General features: G+C 39.7%; 3 protein-coding genes across 3 annotated transcripts; all 3 read right to left on the bottom strand.

Annotated features, from left to right (window-relative positions):
• Positions 1 to 647: 647 nt before the first annotated feature.
• dhx37 (DEAH (Asp-Glu-Ala-His) box polypeptide 37) lies at positions 648 to 9,732 on the bottom strand. The gene is made up of 27 exons (XM_080046090.1): positions 9,658 to 9,732; positions 9,363 to 9,481; positions 9,053 to 9,222; positions 8,603 to 8,715; positions 8,120 to 8,504; positions 7,844 to 7,992; positions 7,487 to 7,579; positions 7,248 to 7,344; positions 6,762 to 6,875; positions 6,420 to 6,636; positions 6,107 to 6,205; positions 5,957 to 6,027; positions 5,686 to 5,821; positions 5,510 to 5,586; positions 4,933 to 5,165; positions 4,726 to 4,837; positions 4,529 to 4,635; positions 4,095 to 4,283; positions 3,766 to 3,890; positions 3,289 to 3,405; positions 3,002 to 3,174; positions 2,798 to 2,912; positions 1,978 to 2,115; positions 1,790 to 1,884; positions 1,370 to 1,443; positions 1,144 to 1,241; positions 648 to 1,044 (listed from the first exon to the last, which is right to left on the bottom strand). Exons 2-27 carry the CDS (start codon positions 9,466 to 9,468, stop codon positions 935 to 937), a joined length of 3,513 nt encoding a protein of 1,170 aa, XP_079902216.1. The 5' UTR covers positions 9,469 to 9,481; positions 9,658 to 9,732; the 3' UTR covers positions 648 to 934.
• Positions 9,733 to 11,733: 2,001 nt separating this feature from the next.
• On the bottom strand, positions 11,734 to 12,357 carry gp1bb (glycoprotein Ib platelet subunit beta; the record flags this gene model as incomplete). Its single annotated transcript, XM_080035443.1, has 1 exon — positions 11,734 to 12,357. One exon carries the CDS (start codon positions 12,355 to 12,357, stop codon positions 11,734 to 11,736), a length of 624 nt encoding a protein of 207 aa, XP_079891569.1.
• A 2,353-nt stretch (positions 12,358 to 14,710) lies between these two features.
• On the bottom strand, positions 14,711 to 22,552 carry septin5a (septin 5a). Its single transcript, XM_080049902.1, has 11 exons — positions 22,205 to 22,552; positions 20,590 to 20,680; positions 19,151 to 19,237; positions 18,162 to 18,285; positions 17,526 to 17,660; positions 17,223 to 17,340; positions 17,008 to 17,109; positions 16,742 to 16,838; positions 16,508 to 16,643; positions 16,280 to 16,382; positions 14,711 to 15,855 (listed from the first exon to the last, which is right to left on the bottom strand). Exons 1-11 carry the CDS (start codon positions 22,277 to 22,279, stop codon positions 15,793 to 15,795), a joined length of 1,131 nt encoding a protein of 376 aa, XP_079906028.1. The 5' UTR covers positions 22,280 to 22,552; the 3' UTR covers positions 14,711 to 15,792.
• Positions 22,553 to 23,386: the final 834 nt, after the last annotated feature.

Genomic DNA, 23,386 nt, shown 5'->3' with positions numbered 1-23,386 from the left:
CATTATTAATGAAATGGAAATGCATACTGGCAAAAAATATATATGTATTGTGAATTATACTGTTCTTTTTGTTGAGTAGTTTGGTTACAGTGTGATAAAAAAAAATTATAAGATACCCCAAAATATATTTAATCAAGGCTGAAGTTCAGGGAACTTTATACAATTTAAAATAATTTCATAATCAAAACAATTTCAAATTCTATTTAAATTGTAACTAAGATGAACAGATGTTTATTTGAGATAGGACTCAACATTTTTTACACAGTCAAAATAGTCAGAAATTTACCTTGGAATTAATACACAGAGAGGAGCTCAGAAAAAAAGAAATGTATCAAATTCCATCTGATGAAGAAAATCATGAGAAACAATCAAGAGCTCCAGAACAGCTTCTTTGTAGTCGTAATGTTGACATTTTTTTTTTAAATCAAAATCTTTTTATTTGGTTCTAATGTTGACTTTTAAAAAATAATTATTCAATTTCAACCAATATCATCTTCTCATTAGACACTGCCTGCATAGCAATCATTCACATAATACTAATACTCAAACTCCTCATTACTAGTAAACTCACATTGATGTGTACAATCAGTGGCCCTTACCATTTTTTAGATTCATTGTGAATAAATCACAAACAAGCCTTATTCAGAGCCACACAGTTTTAATAAGTCTTATGAAGACCAAATCTGACATACATAACTGACAGCAGCAAACTGATCACAAATCAAAAGCCATTATGGAGCTAAAGTTGAAATATGTTTTGTATTAAAAAAATGTACAAGTCATAATTACAGTATATAAAATACAAAACTAAGAGAAGGCAGTGTTGTGGTTTGATTTTGAGAAATGCATTCTTTTAAAAATGGGATTTCTGTAGAAGCCCTCTGATGTTAAAGAAGGGAGCTCCACGGATCTGTAGGTCAACATAGGCGGTAGATCATTGTCTGCCTTCTATTTCGGATGACAGCAGACATATCGGAGGCCAACTTTTAGCAACTTCTTGATGAATGGATTCAGGTATCCACTGACAGTATGCAGACAGCAGAACTACAGGAGAAAAGCACATGAAACAGCAACATTAAACAATGTGAAGGCTAACCAAATCAGACACACAGGCAAGTCATGAATAGCCCATAAAATCCTCACATTTATCTTCAGTTTTCCAGACAGAGAGGAGGGCGTCTCTGCAGTCGACCCTCTTTGACACCAGCGCTCCCAGCAACGCCTCTGTCCGGGGCTGCAGCCTAAACCGGCAAAGACACAAATGTTAGAGAGAGAAATACACACCTTGGAAACAGGTCAATTCGTTGATTGAAAAAAAAAATAGAACAATAGTGTGTGTGTGTGTGTGTGTGTGTGTGTGTGTGCCTACTTTGCCCATGTTTTCAGCATGATGGAGGGGTTTGAGAGAAGGTGGGGAACATACTTCTTGAGTTTAGGACAAACCTTCAAACAAGAGAAAGCAAAAAACACAGAAAGTTTTCATGTCAGGTTTGGTGGAGTGCAGGCATCACATTTAAATATTTTGTAGAGTCTGTGCCGGGTTTCAATTTTTTTTTTCTTTAACTAATTATACTCATATTTAGTGTGTATTTTGGACAATGCAGATGGAACAACATGTCAATATGTTAAGTTAAATCAGAAAAACACTTGTTGAATTGTTATCATTATTTTGGATTGATTTGATAAATGATGGTCATTATTGCAAAGTGCATAATGCATTAACAAGTGATGTTCTTGGTTTGAATGAAGACTGAAGAGAAAAGGGAACACTGAAGTTTTGCGGCCGTACCTGTCCCTCAAGGAAAAACTTGGAAAACATTTTGAAACGCTCCAGGCCGTCTGGATATTCCATCTCCACCGCTGGCAGCTGCCAAGCTATGCGGACTGCATGAGAGAGACACAGCAATGAGACAAATGTAAGCAGAGACACCTTTCAGTTGGAACACAGTCAAAGTGCTGCTGTTATAGAAGACTTGCAGAAGGTGCTGGAGCGGTGGCATCTGATGGTGCCGGAGGAGGAGCAGAACCACGGTGAGGGCGTCTCCAGAGGAGAGCCGAAATGACAATACTGAGGCAGAAGCTCTGGGACCCACTCTGCTTCCACTGCAGACACACCTGACACAGACAGAGAAGACATGTTACCAGGTGAAACCATCAGCCTGCACATCCAGTTTCAATAACAGCAGCAACAATAATCCGAAAGACAAACTTTGTGGTCTTGAAGGATTGAGCTTTTAAGCAGTGTCTGTTTGAAATGTAAGTCCATGTAATTCATGTATGTACGAGTATTAGCAGAATATTGAAATACTGTAAAAATGTACGTAATCACTCTTAAGCAATACTGAAGTTTTAAAGGGGCAGTTTTTTTCATTTTAGGTAGATTTATAGACGTTTATCTGAGAAGGACAGCGGAAACAAAATCATCTGAAAATGTAAATTGTAAGATGTAAAGTCTGGAAATCTAGTTTGAAATATTATTATGGTGAACAGTAATAACTTGAAAACTTTGAGAAGTTCCGATCATTGATCTAATAATGACATACAATTGGGTGAACTGTTTTTCCAGTCAAATTTGATTGAGGACTTGAAAGGAGAAGCAATAATGAATACCAGCCACACCATGTCTGTCACCAAATCCCATTCAATCCTAACTTTGCACTGCACATCTGGAAAACTATGAAAGCAATTAGCGAGCAGTTTTTACACATTCTATTGCTCACTTAAACCAACCCAATGAGGATGCTGTGACAATCACACACCAGATACAACATCTTGCATGTTCACAGAGCTCATCTACCTCTCATGTACATCTTGGTGGTCTCCATGATTTCTTGGTAAACGACAAACTCCGGCAGTGTTTTGAACAGCGCAGATGCGGGATGGATGAACACCGGCTCGTCCATGAGAGGTGTCTAGAAACAAAAACAGATTAAAGTTTAAGAGGTGAAGGAAAATGACGAGAGACTCTCCTAAATCACAATTACAGCCCCAAGCAGCTTGCCTTGTATCCGTTCCTCCATTTCGGGTCCAGTAGTTCCTCTGCCTGCACTCGCCTCGCAAGATGGTCTCCCAGTCCGGCCAGAACAATCTGACGCAGGCAAAACACCTGGTGCTCCGTCGGTGGAGACATCCTGGAATCCACAAACACGTCCACCTCTGGACAAACTGCGTTCACTGAGAAGAGAGAACACAAATGAATGTTTTGTTTCTGCAGCAAATGTTGTGTGTGTGTGTGTGTGTGTGTGTGTGTGTGTGTGTGTGTGTGTGTGTGTGTGTGTGTGTATATACCTGCGTTGGTCAGTTGTCCTCTGAGCCTTCTGATTTCCAACATGGCTTTATACCTCAAGCCGTTCTCCTCGCAAAACTTAGTAGTGCAACCAGCAAATTCACATGCACCAACAGCACCTGTAGTCACAAGTACAAAAATATAGTATAACAACATTAAAGCACCTAACATAATACTGTCATCCTGTAAAATAAAAACTACTTATTTAGTACTTTTGGCATTTTTATATCTCACGAAAAATCTTCCTGTAAAGTGATAAAAAAAAAAGATTCTAATGTATCTTGCTGTCAGGGTTGAATGTAAAAGTGCTGACCAAAATAAATGTGATTATTGAGTTTTGGGGCATCATATGCTGAAACCTTGAGGAAAGCCATGTCCTGGGACCTTTAAAAGGTTACAATATGAGATAACGTACTCTGCTACAATCCATAGTACGATACCATTCAGTCTGCAGTCACCTGAACTAAAAGCAAACTTACCCAGCATGACCATGAGGTCGCCCAGCTTGAGTGACGCTCCATGCCCAGCCCACAGCCTCCTCATCTGGATCATCCGAGCTCGACGCTGGGTGAGCAGAGAGTCCTCATCCTCGCTTCCTGCAGGTCTGAGGTGACAAGAAAATGTAACAACAGGTTGAAATACACTACATGAGGATCAAGAAGCTTTTTTTGAGCGATTTTAGTTTTAGTTTAGCTCATATTTGTGTCAGTTAACCTATGGTCCTTCTGAAGCTTCTGTTTGAACATGTTTTAAGCTGCTTATCTATGAATGAAGAATGCTGATGATCAGAGCAAACATCTTTCCTCACCTGTCAAGGTCTTCAAAGAGCTCCCGGACCGTCATGGCCGCTACAACAGCAATGACGTAGGGAAGGCAATCCTGCTGCTTACCCAGAGCTAACATTTTGGCATAACGCGGCGACACTGGGAACGAAGCCATTGCTCTGCCCAGGGGGGTGATGGGACAGCTTAGCCTCGCACTCTCCATCTCCTTCACCCTTAAAATTAAAATATGATATGCAACCACTGTGGATGAAATGACTGATAATTACCTACATTTATTAAACATGAAGTGCTTTGTTACACTCTTAAACATCCACATAACATTTTGTAGAGGTTTCTGCTATTGCTTTACTGAAAATGATCTCATAGTAAAATAACCCTACGTTACTTGACATGACATTATTTTTTAAGGGATCCCTGTAAGAACCAGAGTTAAGTGTTAGAGTTGAAAGTAATTTACCTTCCAGTACGTGGCGGCTCTGTTAGAGCTCCTAATGACACCAATAACTGCTCCGCTGCAACAAGAGCCTCGGCAGACGGAGCCGTGGGAAAGGGAAAATTGACCACCTGCACAGAAGATATGAAGTTTTTGTTTGAAGGAGCATTTCACATTTAGAAGCCTGCAGGTAAGTTTGAGTCATTATTTTTTTTACTGACCTTATCTATGTTGAGGTCCTTCATCTGTAAAACCAGGTCTTCCACGGGCCTGCGAGTCATCTCCGCCTCCGAGAACAAAGCAAAATCTCCAAACACTGCAGATGAGTACAGCCTGTTGAAAACGGAGACAGACATATGTGAATATCCTCCTCAAGCAAAGAAAGAAACTATGTAATAAAGTCGTCAGGCACTTTTCACAGTCCCTACCTGTAGCAGTGTCCCGGCTCTGTTCGTCCCGCTCTACCTGCCCTCTGATTGGCCGAAGCCTGTGACGTCCATGACACCCTGAAGGACGACACTCCCGTCACTCGGTCGTAGAAACGTTTCTTCACTCGGCCGCAGTCCACCACGTACTTGATGCCGGGGATGGTCAGAGACGTCTCGGCTACGTTGGTAGCCACAACACAAAGACGGGTGCCGGGCGGAGGAGGCTTGAACACCTGCACACAAAAGAGAGAGACACACACATGAAATCATAGTAAAATGTATTTACTGCATTGAACTGTGTCATATAGACTCCTCAGCTATTGGAGTAAAAAGCTCAAACAGCTAAAAGTATGTCAAGTCCTAATCTGTAGAGAAAATATACTTTTCTGCTACTTTGACTACAACTGATTGTTTCTCCTTTGATCTTGTTTTCATATAATGTCTTGTTAATACATCTGATTTACACAATAGCTAATGTAAACATGTAATTCCAAATCTTTAACCCTTTAACCTGTACATGTTGCAAAACAAACCCTACTTCTGCACATGGATCAACAATGTAGGACATTAATCTCACCTTAGCCTGCTGTTCTGGAGCCAGCAGAGAGTACAGAGGGAGAACATAGAGGGGAATCGAGGGGTCGGCCTTGTGCCCTAAAGAGACCAAACAAAACACAGAGCCGGATTAATGAGGACGTTCATGTGAAATACATCCAGCTGGATGTCAAGATGTATTCATTCAGAGCATCTTGCCTGACACAGCGGTATCGTCTCCCATGTCCACGTCAGAGCCTAGGTCCTCCTGGTTTCCGATCCCCGCCTCTCTGTCCTCGTCCCCTTCGTCCACCGGCAGGGCAGAGTAGTTATCCAGGTCGATCCGGGGCAGAGACTACAGACCAAGACAACTCTCTTTAAAATGCTTAAACAAGAATTATCTGGCAAGACTAGAACACAAACACATACAAAAAAGGACCTTATGACATGACAGAGGATTTTAGGGAGATTTGACTTAATGTAGACTCACAACAGGCATCTTCTTTTTGGACTTTTTAAACTTCTTCATTGCCTCTGAGGTGTCCGCTTCCTCGTCTTCACCTGAACACGAAAAACATGTCAATGTACTAGCACAGAGAGTCATAGTGTGATGGGGAAAAGAGGTTTGTGTTACACTCACCAGCTGTTGTGTTCCCCCTCCTGAAGGGGAAAGCTTTTCTCAGTTGTCTGCACAGACTGTGAACCTCAGCCTGACCGGTCAGGAACACCAGGATCCCACCTGAGGTGAAGAGGCGTCAAGGTGGTAGTGAGTGTGTGTAGTTACTGTAGTCTCTCATGCCACTGACTGCATACTCACTACGTATAAATGTTCCATTTAGATTTAGAAAAAAATACAGTTATAAACATTAACTAACATTAAATGAGCATGACGTCTTATTTCACTCCTTAAGGTTATTTAGTTTGGCAGAAAAAGCTGTGTGTGTGTGGTGCACCTGGGGGCAGCATCCGGTGGATCTTGCAGGTTTTCTGGAAAACTTCTCCGGTGTAATCCTCCATCGGGGTGCGTTTGTTGAAATGTATCGAGACAGGGAACTGGCGAGCGTCCACCTTGATGACAGGCGGAGGCTTTCGAAACAGCTTGGTGTTGTCAGTGAAGTCCTCAACTCGCAGAGTAGCCGACATGACCAGCAGCTTCATGGGCAAACCTTTCTGTGGACAGACGTTAAGGATGGTAGGAATTTGATGAAACAGAGAAGGGGCTCAAATGAAACACAGTGCCACATGATGTCATGCATGTCTTTGAATCAGAATCTAAAAATAATAATTTTCTTTACCTTGTTCCTGAGTGGTACGATACGTGACAGCAGTCCGATGAGAATGTCTGTGTACACGCTCCTTTCATGGGCCTCGTCTATGATTATCACACTGTATCTCTGGAGCAGGAAATCCTACAAAACAGAGAAAAAAAATATATTCATGAATACATGAAGGTCATTTAAGGATCATACAAATAAAATGTACCATGTATCACAACAAAGTAAATTATTGATGTAAAATGAAAACGCTTTCAATCCCTTTACTCATATTAGACTATCAAGTCAACTTCCTGTCTCACACCATCTTTAATCTTTGACAGGAATACTGTGAAATATAAATATGGTATCTTAACATTATGTGAGCAGGATTTGTTTTGTCACTAATCATTATGTCATGGTTCAAATGATTTATGAATAAGCAAAAATAACAAAACCCACAAAATCAACAAAATAAGATCTAATAAAAGGCAATGACAGTGCCTGAATGGAAGGCAAAGACAATACCTTCTGAATCTCCTTCAGCAGAACACCGTCTGTCATGAACTTGATCTTTGTGTCGCTGGTCACATTTCCTTCATATCGAATCTGGTACGACACCACACTAAACACAAATATTATCCATAAAAGTTACTAAATATTGTCAGAATTTATTTTAATCCTATTCTTTTCATAAAGATGTCTTTTTTTAAGAGCTGTTCTTTGGTTATTATGTTTTATATCAACAATGATTGAATAGTTTTTACCGTGTGGACAGGTTCATCTCTTTGGCCACTCTGTGAGACATGCTGACGGCTGCTACTCTTCTCGGCTCTGTGATTCCTATTATTCCACTTCCACTGAAGGGAAAAAACACAATAAACAAGAAAGACCACATGATGTCTCATATTGACAAAATGGAAGGTAAAGTGATCCCATTTTAAGAGTTTTAACAATATTTGGACGATAATCGGGATAGTTTTATGAATCGAAATGATTTCAGCCAGGAAAATCGTGGCAAGAAATGTTCATATCTTTCCATGCCTTCTATTTTCATAATAAGCCATCTTCCCAGGTGTAACATCTAAGGACAACACCATAATAAAAGGGAATGAATAACCTACCTGGCATAGCCGGCTTCATACAGGAACTGAGGTACTTGAGTCGTCTTTCCGCTTCCAGTCTCTCCACAGATGACGATACATGAGTTTTCTCTCACCGCCTCCATGATGACCTGCTCTTCTGCGAGCACGGGCAGCTTCAAACGAGCCTCCTGCAGACAAAAGATTTTAAAAACACACTTACATCCAGCTCACAGAAAACACAGCCGGTGGTGACCTTTGTAGCATGTCATTCCCCTTCTCTTTCCCACTACCCAATAAAGGTGAAAATGCACACACCTGTATATCCGCTTTTCTGTGGACAGGAATGAAGACGGCCGGCTGTGAGGGTTTCTTCTTCTGGACTTTCTCTTGATCTGAAATCTTGCTGTCGCTCTGTTGATCTTCTTTGGTTATTTGTTGTTCTTCCTTGACTTCCTGTTTGTCCTCTGTCTCCAGACCAGGGGAGCTGGTTTCCTTAGATTCACTCATCTCTGTGGGCTCAATCACTTCTACTTCTTCATCATCACCATCATCATCATCAGAGGATGTGTCCAGATCACTGCTTTCTTTGGCCTTTTCATCCTCTTCTTCTTCGTCTAACTTCCATTTTCTTTTTCTGTTGGCTCCACTGAGGCTGCTGATCTTTAGCCCAGAGTCTCCATCTTTGATCTCATCAGACGACCTGAAAGAAACACAAAAACATTGACACAACTGACTCCAGTGATGAGTTTATGTTGGTTAGTCTTAGCCGATATGTTGCACTCTTCATATACCACTTACTGTTTGTTCTGGTAGAGTTTGTCTCCGGTTCCCAGTTTGGATGTGGTGTAGAGCAGCTTCAGTTCAGACTCTGGAAGCTGCACCTCGGCCAGTTTGGTCAGAATGTCTTCTCTCTGGACGGGACACACAGAGGGACAGAGATCGGGTCCTTTATGTCAAATTCAGAGTTACTAAATGTTTAACAATCTCCAGTATACTTGATGATCCTATGCAGGGTGAGTTGTTGTAAATAACTAAGAAGGAATTGAAAAAAATATCGGACTCTAAGAGCTAATACTAAAAACAATAGTTTTTACAATATGACTGTTTCTGTTTATCCCCCTCTCTCCCGGTCTGTAATATAAGCTTAAAATGTCCTAATGAAACATCTTAATGTGTCCCTTAAATGTCCTAGTCTGGCCATAATGGTGGTTCTAACTGTGTCTGAACCAACGGCAGAATCACACTAACCTGAGATTTCTTCTTCTTTCTCTCCAGGACCTTCTCCAGTTCCTTCCTCTGTTTCTTGGTGAGGGGTCTTTTCTTGGAGACAGGAGTCACCGAGTCTTTCTTCTTCTTGGCTTTGTTGCCTGGGAGGACCAAAGCGTTGCTCACGTCTACACCTTTCAGCCTGTCTCCATCTGATGAAAAAAACGCCAAACAGGCAACACATCCGAGTGTCAATGCCTTTTATATACAATCCTTTTATATACAATCTATGTACAGAGCAAATTATTTGACCAGTTGACAGATTTCATCTTTGAGTGTTTTTTCTTTTTACCTTTCAGATCCAAAACAACGTCAGATTTATTTTCTTCTGCAGGTTGTTGCTTGTCGCTCGGCTGCTCTCTGCTTTTCCAGTTGTGTCTCTTTCTCAGTTTTCCCATTTTAAACTCAGCTCTGGAAATTCCAAAAGTATCTTAAATACAAAAGAAATACCTGATAACTAAATAACGTTACACGCTGCGGGGAAAAAAGGAGCGTAAAGCGTGGAAACAAGAGCCTAACATGAAACTTTATCTTTTTAATTTAAAAATAAAAGCGTCTCAATCTTTGAAAAATTACAAAATACATACCTTTGAATATAACAGCTCAAACTATGTCATTTGATGTTAGTTCACAGTCCTACATGAACCTCACGTGTAAATAGAGTCCGTACGGTAAAACTGTCCGACGCTGAAACTTTGTTCCCACAGAAAGGTTCCGCCACAAAGATACACAGAAATACAAGAAAAAGAATCCCCAATTTCTATGTCGTTTCAAATAAATGAGCAATTTGAAAGTGAAATATCTTTATATCATCCAATATCTTTCAACCTAAAACAAAGTATGGAGTTTTTATATTTGATTTAGTTTTTATTTCAGCCATTGTGCAATAATGTATATCACAAAAAAATATTGTAAATAAAAAAGAAACACAACATTGCAATGCAATGGATGAACATTTTAATAACATTTGTTTAAATGTTATGTGTGACCTACATAAACATGGCACAAATATATGTATTATGTATGTGTTTTATCTCTTCACTGAATATCCATTTGATTAATATATGAAAAAATGGCAATTTTTTACATCTGAAATAATTGTTATATGATTAGAAAAATCCGAAATTGCAAAATATCACACAAATGTTTAGAAACCCCTTATCCACAGTTGAGTTGACGTATTTCAGTCACAATAATTTCTCATTCATTCATCTATTATGTTTTTTTATTGGTCTCATTCACAAATAAAGCATTTCATAAATGTTTCAGAAAAGCTTTCATAATTTTTTTACAAACATGTACATTTTTATTTATCAGTTTTTCAACCATATAAAACCTTTAAAAAAAATGTTAAAAAAATTGCTATTTGATATTTCAACAACATTGGTTTTGGTTCAGGCAGAAAGTGTCCGTGTTCAAGACTATCAAACTTTAAATAGAAAACTGGTGTTTCTTCATGTGATTATTCTAAAAAGTATTGCAGCACAGCAGTGCTAGTGATAGTAGTTTATGTAAGTCAATTTACAGGGGGTATACATGGGTCTATGGCTGTCTATAGACAGACAGATTGGGAATAAACTAAAGGAAATACCAGCATAAGGTTTCTCAGAAAAGGTGTTGTCACAAGCTGCTTCAGTGAGCAAATAGATGTTAAAGGCCTACTTCACCGGTTTCAATATGAAGGTGAATTGAATTCTGAGATCCTATGTAGTATAAATGTGCAAAAAAAAAAAAAATCGGTTCATCCTAGCCTGAGAAAAGGCAGAAAGAGTGTTTTTTTTAACCCTATATTTCTCCTTCTCGTGACATCACAGAAAGAGAAATATAGGGTTAAAAAAAACGTACTTGTAAATATTACTGTGATGTCACAGTAAAAGACATCACAGTAATATTTACAAAGTAAGTTTTTTTTTTTAACCCTATATTTCTCTTTCTGTGATGTCACGAGAAGGCCTTCTCGTGACATCACAGATGTCACGAGAAGGCCTTTTCTCAGGCTAGGATGAACCGATTTCAATTTTTTTCGCACATTTATACTACATAGGATCTCAGAATTCAATACACCTTCATATTCAAACCGGTGAAGTAGGCCTTTAACTTCTGTTGTGTTTCTTGAAACCACTTTTTGTAGGTCTTGTCCAATAATTGACTGTGTTTTTCTCAGCCATGTCTCGGTCTTAGAACATAAGGACTTGGATATTATTTCAAAACTGCAGGGATATCACTCAATATATATACACGTTTACAGTATATGGCAATAAAAGAGGTGAATGAAGGAATCTTTTGTTTTTTTGTGGATGTTTTCATAGGAATGTGGCTTTTTCAGATACATTTGAGGAGTGCCTATGGTTTGCATGTTTTACATTTTATCTAGGCTATGTTTGTCATGCAGTTTAGAACCTTCGTCTCCGTCTCAATTCAAGCTGGTCTTGGTCATGACTTGGTCTCGGTTTAGACTGTTTTGACCACAGCACTAATGGAAGCACCTGCATTTGTTATTTTTCTCTACTCATATTCATTTATTTATGTTTTACCTTCATGTAATCCCCTGCTTTTGCATAAAACCTCGGACATATAATCTGAAACCTCTGCCATATGTTTAATCTTTTTGCAGATTACAAATGATTCACATTTTCTTCTTTTTAAGACATCACAGCTCCACTTCAGTTGATGTCGCCCTTTAAAGACGTGTAGGAGTTCTCCCCTGGACCCTCCCCGGCTGTGAAGCTCTCCTCCGCCGTTCTCCTGGCCTCTTTGGACAGCCTCTCGAACCTCTTCAGGAACACGAGGAGAGCCACCAGCAGCGCGGCCTGCACCACCACAAACACAAACAGACACACCTGCGAGGCCAAAGCCAGGTCACAGTACCAGTAGTGGCAGGACTCCAGCACCTCTTCCTCGGTCAAATACACCACCAGTCGCCCTCTCAACTCGGGAGGGGAACTGCATTTGACACCATGGTGTGACACTGACGTTGTGGGCTGACGCAGCAGCCACGCGCGCAGATAGAGGACGCCACAGTCGCACACCCAGGAGTTATTATGAAGAGTGACGGAGCGCAGAGATGGCAGACCGTCCAGGAGGCCGTTTGGGAGGCTGGTGAGCAGGTTGCTATGGAGATGGAGGTGGGTGGTCCCAACAGGGAAACTGGTGGGCAACGAGGAGGAGGTCAGAGACCGGCTGCTGCAGTTCACAGCGCTGCCCTGACAGGAGCAGGGCTGTTGGCATGCCGACGACCTTTGACCTCCGACATAGAGGAGAAGGCACAGGAGCAGGAGCCCGTTCATGGTTTCCATTCACTGCAGGAGAGATGAGAAGTCATAGCAGTGTTTTAAAAAGTATTCAGACCCTTTCCTTAAATATAGAACTCATACTGGTATTACTTATACTTACTTATTATAAAAGTAGGACTATTATTAGCTAAATGTAGGCTACTTAAAGTATCAAAGAAAAAGTAGGCTACTCCTTCTGCAGTAAAATGCTCTCTATGTGTGTTTTACATATCTGATGTTCCTGTAGGCCTATTATTATTCCTGCTACATTTTCTGTCTTTTTAATACCTTTTTACACTGGACAGGAATGAAGTACAAAAGGAACATTAACCTTATTTAGAGCAAGGAGACATGCATTGTACCAGGTTTTAGCAAATTGCTTTTTTCCACCTTTAGTCCCTTGGATACAATAATATATAAACATGGGATTAAACATTAAAAGGATAACAAGATAAAATGATATAAAAACATAATCTAAAACATTGTTGGGTAGTAGGATTAACACCAATGCATTATAATCTATATAATCCATCATCATATGTTGTTGTTTTTTTAAACAACAACCCTTTTTAACTTTTGTTACAATGTATTTTTTAGCTGATGCAAGAAGATTTTTATAAAAATAATGTATTTAATTTAGACTGGCAGACAGTGGTAAAAGACCCAAGCAAAATATATGATGTGGATTTGGGTTTGATACGTTTATAACAATAAATAATTGTTTGATATATTTATAATAAAATAAAAGTTGAGAGATATAATTTTCAAGCTGCTTCCTTGGTCTTACAAACAGAATATTCTGACAAATTTATTTGTATGAACTTGAGAGCTTTTATAATTGCTGGAATATTTTGAGGGCAAGAAATTGGATCATAGTTCAGGAAACCCTTAACACAATGTTTAAACAGCTGGAAAAACTAAATAGAAAAGTGTAAGGAAAGTCTTTTACCTTCAGTGCTTCTTCGTGTCTTCAGGAGGCGACTTGGCTTCCTATACTGTCGATCTTAGAGGCCGAATGTGCGTGTTACAGCCGGCTGGCCTTCACTGATAAAAAGCACTGTAAACACTCTCACACACACACACACACACACACACACACACACACACACACACACACACACAGACGTATGACAGGACATGGGAAGTATCTCATTGACTCTATATTTAAGGGATCTTTAATTTTTGATAAATTTCCAGGGGGTTCTCTCGAAAGAGCTGTTGGTGTGGTTTGGTACACATTAAATATAAAATAGGGACAGTTTAAGTAGGCTCACAGTTTGTTTGTGTTTCAGTGTAGCAAAGGCAATGTTTTAGTCAGCTTAAAATGCAAAACATTTCTAAGAAATTCAGCATGTATGATGAATGCTGTTTCCAATAATACATTAAAAATGTATGAATGTTTAATTGGATTTATTTTAAGAAGTTATTCCTTCTTTTCTGTATTGAATTATTGGGCAATGAATGATCTCTGAAAACATTTTATTTCAAAGAGTGTTCGTCAGAAACATGCAGCATAGAACACAACTCTTACAAAATATCACACATCAAGTGCAATATTCTAAAGTGTCTTTGAGCATTTGGAAAAGCGCTATATAAATCCGATGTATTATTATTATTATTATGGATTATAATCATTGGTGGTTAACTACTCCACTACAGTTCAGATTCAACATATTTTATTTTAACTCCACTACATTGATTTGATACATTGAGTTACTTTGCAGGTTCATATTAGTTTGACAAAATGTGTTATGAGATACGACTCTTTTGATGCTGAGGGGGAATTTACAAGCTGCCATCAGTTTATAAAGTAATTAAATACAACTCCACCTTTACCAACTTTAAAATGAAAGTGATGTTCAAATGCATGCATTTATAATTAGAACCCATACATTATTCTGAAAAGGGACCTTCTGCATAATGAGTGCTACTTTATATTTGTCTTTTTACTTTAGTTGCAATTAAAGAAATGTACTTAAAAATATTTTTATACTGTGTAATCGCTACTTTGACTTAAGTTAATGATGTGAGTACCATTTTCAACCACGGAAAATTATTAATAAAACATTTATGAGTCTAAGTGAAAGATATTTCTATCATGTATACTGATGTTAGTTCTGCTTGTCTGTCCCCTGAGAAGGAAGAAGTCTTTTTGTGTGTAGCGCAGTAGGAAAGAGTGTCTGCAGCAGATAAACCTGAATCAGCAGATAATGTTTTTGCAGCAGCTCCAGCTCTGAGATCCCGGAAGTGACAGGCTGGGTTCAATGGACCTCAATGTACAAACCGCATCATCTACAGAGAAAGAAAGTATAGAGCCAGTCTGACGAGAAACAAGAGTTTATTTATCACACTTTGTATAAATGGGGCACGGGCTGAGCTCACAGCCTTCAGGCAAGATATGTACTGTTTCTCAGCATCAGCAGAGTACACACACACACACACACACACACACTCACACACACACACACACACATACACACACCCAAATAATTCACATCTTAACTGGCTGAATGCAGCAACTCACTTCAGAGGAGAGACATTTTCAAACAGAAGCACGGACATAGTAATTGCTCCTCGTTATAAATCTATTTTTATCCTCCAATAGTGGCGACAAAGCGTACTGCAGGTCAAGATACACTTTAATACAAGCACAGGGCATCGGCTATAAAGCAGTAAAAATAGGCCCACAGCGTTCAGTGTGTATGAATTAACCCGGCATGCTTCCACATGCTCCCTCTACTGCACCTACCCTCTCATTATGTAAAGGCTCTCCGTTCACAGTTAGCCACTGGCAATAAGTGCATTTTCAGCTCAGCCAGCACACATAAAAAAAATGCCGGGAGAGGATATTTTGACTTGCCATATGTGAAAAAAATGTCCTTTGAAGGTATTAATGAGAATTGGAGAGCAAATGAACAAGAGCAAAAGTTGGATTTCAACAAACATAAAGGCAAAAGGGACACATGGGAGTTTTATGGACGGACGCCTGGTGATATAAGAGGGAAATTTCATGAAATACACATGGTCATCCACACACGCACACACACACAAACACGTAATAAAAAAAACAATATTCATGTTCAAATTTAAACATCACCAACAAACCTAAACTTCTTTACAAAACATCTTGCAGCACATGTGCTAATATACCCTGACAGAATATCCAAAAAGTTTAGCATCTCATTTATAAATTAGATACACTGAGTAGTAATTTAAATTACGCATTTATATTATATTATGTTAAGACTGTTAAACCACAGCGAGGGGCTCAAAAGTGGGCAAACGGAAAGTCTCAGAGAAGGAAAAACAACCCTCCTCTTACAAACAACCCTCCAGGCAGACAAACTATACAAAGCACCAAACTGAGGAGAAATGTACAGCCACAGTCTCCTGTCGTTCAGGGAAAGGAACAGCAGGCGGCGCTGCAGCCCAGCGTTGTTACGGGAGACGTCACTGCTCCTTGTCGTGCATCTGCTGCTGCATCTTATTCAGCATCTCCTGCATCCGCTTAAGCTGCACACAGAGAGCAACGCTTGGTCACTTGTGGATTTAAATACACATATTACACAAATATGGTGGCGATGATAAATAATTCAGAGATACCGGCTTTAAACATACATGATTACATTCAGGCTATTGTTCATCAAAAGTTGGATTTTAGTCTATAATTACACATATTAAGATGTAACAGAGGCTGTTGTATTGCAGAAAATATGCTATTTCAGACACCTGCATTTGCTTAATGGTAAATTTTGTGTATGTGTTCTGTATAATTTGAACTGGAAATACTCAAGTAATGTACCTCCAATTTTGCAGGCATTCAATAAGAGTTTTCATCACATGTTGTTATGTCAGAGGAGACTTACGACTTATAATTGAAACCTTTTAGAGAAATAACTCATCCAAACAAGCGTTGTTTGTTAAAACAGCTTCATACCTCCTCGTCTTTCATTTTGATGAGTTTCTCGGTCTCCACGTCCGGGGTGGAGATGGGCAGAATAGGGATGGGGCTCTCCATACGGTTATCCTGAGCCAGTTTACTGAGAAGGAGAAGATGAAAAGGAGGAGAGGTGAAGCAGGCAAAACTGTACTGAAATCTGTAAAACCTCAGCAATTTTCTGAGCTGTTTCTCTCCCTCTGCGATGTTATAACATATTTGACGTACCTGGTCATCTCCTGTATGCACTGCGCCCGGTAGTTTTCGTAGTGGACGTCGCAGGTCACGTCTTTGAGGTCGTGCATGTGTGAACGAATCAGCATGTTCCTCAATTTCACAAAGTCACAGTGCGACTGGTTCTCCACTGGGCAAAGAAATACGACACATGAGTTAATACTTCAGAGTTATGACGATGTCAAACTGTGTCTAATTTAAATAGATGGATAATATATAAACATATACCTTCAACAATGCCCCAAGGGTAAAGTCTCCCTCTCACTCTCTGCCCTCGAGCTTCCACCACTGTGTTACTGCCGATCACAGCAAACGGGGTGCACTCCTGCACACAGAGAAACACGTTTAATATATCTATATATTTTTTTTTGTGTTGACAAAAGACCTCTGAGCATTATTATTACAATTATATTACAATGCTTCATTTCACGTCAGACCCCAGAGACCGTAAAGTTACTTCCACTGTGACTTGGTTAGTATTAAACAGCACTCACCTTCAGCTCTTTGTCAAGCTGTTTAAACTCTTCATCCTCATCGGAGTCACATTCGGGGAACTGGTACACCTTGATGCCAAACTTGTCTATTTCCTCTCGTATCTGGACATGCATAATAAAGGCAAACACAAAGAAAAATCAGAATTAAATGTTATCAGTGAATGTACAGTAAAACATGTTGAATTCACTGCAGAGCTGTGGTTTTCGGGACTCACTCGGTCTTTGAGCTTCTTTATCTCGTTGGGTGTGAGGCAGTCGGCTTTTGCGATGAGCGGGATTATGTTCACTTTCTCATGCAGAGCTTTCATGAACTCAACATCCACCGGACGCAGCCTGGGGGAAGAAATCCAGCGTGAGAATTGAGAGTGAAGTCCTCCAAAATTAGAATTGCTTTAACTGACGAATCCAGGCAGGAAATTTGCAGGTAGAAGGTGTGATTTGAATATATTTTGAATATTGTGTGTGTGTGTGTGTGTGTGTGTGTGTGTGTGTGTGTGTGTGTGTGTGTTTGTGATTACCCGTGCCCAAATGGAGGGATGAAGTAGAGGCAGCAGTGGACTCGGTTGTCCTGGATGTTCTTTCTGTTCAGCCCGCTCTCGTCCCTGAAGTATTGCTCAAACTGTTGATCTATGTAGTCTGTGATCGGCTTCCAGCTGACACACACACACACACACACACACACACACACACACACACACACACACACACACACACACACACACACACACACACACACACAACTTTATAAGCAGCTGTTTCAGGTTCCATGAATTAAAGCTATAGTGCGTAACTTCTGTTGCACCCCATTAGGGAATTCTGCAACACTGTCAAAGCATCTACATGAGGTAAGCATTCGGTGATCGCACATAGATTTTATTCCTTCTGCTGTACGTCCTGGTTTTTCCTTAGCCGTGGAATCAACAACAGTGATAAGTGGGGTGCTTCTTGGGATTTGTATGTTTGTAAATGCTGCCATACTCAGAATTGAGTATTGCGGAGCTGATAGGCTTAATTCACTTTTTATCAACTCATGTGGCGATGGCTTGCATGTAACCAACATTCATTATATGAAAAAGTTAGGTACCATAGCTTTGAAGTGAACAGTTTGAATTAGGCACACAGGTCAGAGCGGAGGCTCTTCCAGCTTCGCTCACCACTCGTTGTTATTGACAGCGTCTCCGAACCCCGGTGTGTCTACGATGGTCAGCTTCAGCTTGACTCCTTTCTCCTCGATGTCTACAGTGTGTTTGATGATCTCCACAGTTTGGTTGATGCGCTCTGCAGAGGGAGAGCAGGAGGTGAAATGGCTGAGACAGCAGGTCAAGTTTGCTTGCTTTCTATCAATCAGGCAATAGTGGCGAGAAATATGGATATTATTGAACACATTTTAAAGCTGCATTACAAATGAGGCTCTTGAGATTCTATATTTTTGTCAGAGTCAAATAAAAAAATGGAAATCAATGCTGTGTCACTCATTGGTTCTTACTGAGGATGCAAATCTTTAAAATATAATTTAAACGATTGAAACATCTGATTTGTTATAAGTCACTGATTAACAATTCTGGGCAAAAAGTTTACACATTACTTAATAAATTACTAGCTACATTTGTTTGGAAGTTTTACTGGTAGATATGGTTTTACTATTGAATTACACAATTGTATTCAGAGTAGAAGTGGTTTAAAAGCTTTACTTTACTTTAACTTTATTTTTTATTTGACAGGGAAAATGCATACTAATAACTATTTCTGTAAATATGCCAGATTTAGAAGGCTAGTTTAAATCTGCAGTCCCTGTCCAGATGTTACAATAGGCTCCCTAAAATGCAAATAAAGAAGAGGGGTTGAGAAAAACCCACATCAACTAAGATAAAAGCAACACATTGTGATCAAACATGAATAAAATCTACATAGAGCTGCCATTAAAGCAGGATTGTGTACAGCACTAGATATTGCCAGTTAATCTATTATACATTTACAAACTGAACTGGACTTTCTTCTCTGCAGCTGTGTGACAAATGTTCAGTTACATGTAAGGGGTGGACAGACGGTGGTCTGGTTTAAATAAATACCAGAAACCTCAGAGCGGCTTCTTTTGACAGCGCAGTTCAGTTTCAGAGAGATAATAAAAAGCATGAAGACTCACCCTCAGCATTCAGTAACTTCCTGTCTTTGTAGAGATCTGTGAGGAACAGGCTGTTGACCAGGGTGGATTTACCCATACCAGACTCTCCTGCCACACACACACACACACACACACACACACACACACACACACACACACACACACACACACACACACACACACACACACACACACACACACAGTCTGTCAATGTACTGTATATGAGCTGATCTAAAAATGAATTGCAGCCCCTCAAACATAATTAGAACCTTACAGTTTTTCTCAGTTGCTTTGGTGCTTTTCTCATATCAGAATGAAAATTCTCGTAACTATTAGTTCAACCTCCACAACATTTAGTCATTTGAGCACATCATAGTAGCAATTTCTCCTTCCTCTGAACAAATTGCAAATGCTTTTGGACATGTATCAGTTGCTTTCATACATTTCTCTGCTGTTTTATAACATTGTAATTTGCTTATGTCATGTCAGTCAAAATGAACTATACTTATGGATGCTGAATAGTCTTTCCCAATACAACTAATAGTCTTCATTTCATTGCTTGAGTCATTACATACAAAATTGTTGAACTAGTTATCAAATTCTGTCAAGCAAATTTTATACCTTTTCTTTATCATAGATACTTTTCTCGCTGCATTGCAAGGGATAATATCCGTTGTGATTTAGATGAAAATACAGGAACGTCTGGATGTGCCAGAATGATTTACCTATATATGCTCAGTTACAATATGTCCTGTTATATTGTTCACATTTGTGCACAGCTCTACCAAAAGGGTGTTTTTTTATGTTTGTTCTAAATAAGTGACTGAAGTGTATTTTTCTTTTGCACAATGCTGTAGAATTGCAAAGAGCATATACAGTAAAAATGTGAAACATACATATTCAGTGTCTTGTACTCACTTACTCCCCTAACTATAGCAATGTGTAACTTTACTGTAGTTTTCAAATGGCTGTACAAGTAGTGTATAGTGCTGTCTTGAGCATTTTCAGGTAGTGTCACCGAGTTCTGACCTTTTTTTTGCATTGGAAAACACTGAGAGAATAAACTGTCATAATGAAAACATGACAAAGCCATTTGACTATCTTGTTCATAAACGATGGTGTCAAGACTTCTCATTTTGATGACACTGGCAGTTTCATTGACATGAATACTTGCTTTTGAGGAATAGACTATCCATTTTGAGCAAGTGACGTACTTTTGCAGGTTATCCACTAGGTTTTGCAGTTTGCACTAATTGTTTTGAGAAATGCACTAACTGCTGTGCAAATGTTAATAGTGAGGTGAGAAAAGCACCAAAGCGACTGAGAAAAACTGTAATGAGATTAAGATTGATTGCATGGCGGTTGCATTACCAGTGGATGGGTGAACTTAATAAACTAGCGACTGAGTACTAAGTCAAGTAAGTGTTCTGTCATTTTTGTATCTTGAACTACAGACTGACCTGCAACCATCAGCGTAAAGTCGAAGCCCTTCTTCACAGACTTCCTGTGGACCTGGTTGGGCAAAGTGGCAAAGCCCACATACTGTTTCTCCTGCGACAGAAAAAAGAAAAAGAAGAAGATAGAAGGAAGTGGTTAGTATTAAGAGCCAAGTGTCAATAACATAGAGCTGCATCTAATGGTTGTTTTATCTGACAATTATTGTAAAGCTGAGATAGATAGATAGATAGATAGATAGATAGATAGATAGATAGATAGATAGATAGATAGATAGATAGATAGATAGATAGATAGATAGATAGATAGATAGATAGATAGATAGATAGATAGATAGATAGATAGATAGATAGATAGATAGATAGATAGATAGATAGATAGATAGATAGATAGATAGATAGATAGATAGATAGATAGATAGATAGATAGATAGATAGATAGATAGATAGATAGAAAATTGTCAAGGGTTGATCACCTCTTGACAATTTTGCACTGTTTGTTACTTTAAACTTTTACTACTTTTATTAACTTAAGTTACTTTGAAGAAAGATACAAAACATACAAAAAGTCAGACTATTAACAGACAACTTATTGAATAATCCACTCATTGTTTCAGCTTGACAATAGACATCAAAAGCCAAATTGCCTGAAAGTAGAAGCAGACGACTCAGAGAGTTTCTGATGTGAAATCACAAAAGTATGTGGCAGCGTGCGATGCAGTAAAATAAACCACAACACAGAGAGAGATGGTGTCTATTATAGGCTACAGAAATCCTACGACTGCATTAGCATTCCTCTTATGAACAACAACCAGCGTCTCGGGCTTTTCCACTAGAACTCTGACAGAAAGACACAAAGGGAACCAGAGGACACCAGTGGGACAGTGGAGCCCTCAGTCCTGCAGGGTTTTCTTCTGCTGCATCTGGCAACAACGTCATCGTCCTCACCCCGCAGTATACTGGGTGCTGACATGTGGCGATATAAATACACACTCCAGGGCCCGCCGAGAGCATTCACACACACAGACAGAAGCTACATTCAACAGACCCTGAAAAGATCCTTTTTTTCTCTCTCTCTCGCACTGCAAAAACACACGAGCCAAACAAACAGCCAGCGTCCTAATACGCTGTCATAACTTGTCATAGGCATTTCCGACAGCCCCCTCGGGTGAGGATTGCTTTTACAAAAAACACATGGATTAGCGCACACACACACACACACACACACACGCACACACACACACACACACACACACACACAAAACGAAAAAAACACAGGCGTTGCAAAACAGTTCAAACTTGCCAGAGAGACCCAGAAGAGTGAGAGTGAGGAAAGCTGTCGATAAATCACTGAGTAATTGGAAAAACAATTGGAAAAATCCTCTCAGCAGTAACTCTTTCACTAGGTAGAGATGTCGCAAAAGCAAACAACTCCAAGGAGATTGCTGAGATAACACCAAAAGATGCTGGCTCTGAGTCCACAGGTGTCAGACCTTCTTGTGTATGCATTTTACAAGTAACCCGAAGCTATTGTCCCTTATTTTTCACTGCAAATTGAATATTTTTCACTATTTTTGCTAATTTTCCTCCAATTTGCCCCCAACAAATCCATCTTTTTTACCTTCTGCCTGGCTGTTCTCACTCGTGGGCACAGCAGCCGTTCCACCAGTTTTTCCTGCAGCATGATGGCATCCATCCCAAAACCGCTCCAACACTGACGGTACCGAAATAGCCACGGGTCTCAGAAAGTTAGAAAAAACCGCATCGGCAGGGAACAAGAGGGGGGAGAAAGCCAGATCGGAACCTCCAGACCTTGATGAACTCCGTCTCCTTTCTCAAATTGTCTCTAACACACCTCTTTCCTGTTTGTGCTCTTTAAATATGATCCTTTTGTTCCTCCCCTTGAGTCACTTTCTTTTTCCACTTTCCCCCCTGGCTCCCTTCTTTCCGTCTTTCTTTCTTTATTCCTTTCTTTCTTTTCCTCTGCCCTACAGCCACTCACACTCTCCCTGTTCAGACAGGTACGGAGGAATTCTCGCAAAGAGGGAAATGGAGTGAGGGAGTAAGAGAGAGAGAGAGAGAGGTGGCAATTTGAGGGAGGAAACAAGGGAGGGATGGAAGGAGCGAAGGTCTAAAAGAAACTCATTCATTCAGCCTGTATTCCCTCCCCCAGCGCAGGCCGTTGAAAAAGAAAAACTCCGCAATGGGAGAAAAGTGAGCAGCAGCTTGAGAAGAAAAGACAGAATGACACAAGGTGTAGATGCTTTGTTGACCTCAGCGTAGAAAGACGTGAACCGGAAAATAACTTGCTTGAACTTGACAGTGACTAAAGCTGCAGATTAAGACACAAACACTGCAAGTAGAGACCTGTGGATTGAGATTATCAGATTATGAATCCGTGTGTTCAGTGGACAATGAGTATGTGTGTGCGTGTTTGTCTGTGTGTGTGTGTGTGTGTGTGTGTTTGTTTGTGTTTGTTTGTGTGTGTGTGTTTGTTTGTGTGTGTGTGTTTGTGTGTGAGTTTCTCTGTGTGGCTACTCAGCATCTTCTGCATCGTTTCTAAAGTGAAGGCCTTAAAGTTGAGCCACAGGTTGTGAGCAGAACAGGTTTAACCTTAAACCATACATTTGTCGTGTTTTTATGATCAAAATGATTGTAAGTATTTATTTATTGTGCAGGCACGAGAGTAGTTTCAATCTTCTTATGTAACTCTTGAGCAAGAAAGCATATACTGTATATCAAACATAATTCCCCATATGTCACACTATGCCTTGAATATTGATGTGAGTTTACATATGATACA

The sequence above is a fragment of the Ammodytes marinus genome (assembly GCF_949987685.1).
Source record: "Ammodytes marinus genome assembly, chromosome: 2".
In the NCBI taxonomy this organism is placed as follows: Eukaryota; Metazoa; Chordata; class Actinopteri; order Uranoscopiformes; family Ammodytidae; genus Ammodytes; species Ammodytes marinus.
This window is presented reverse-complemented; position numbering and strand designations above follow the sequence as displayed.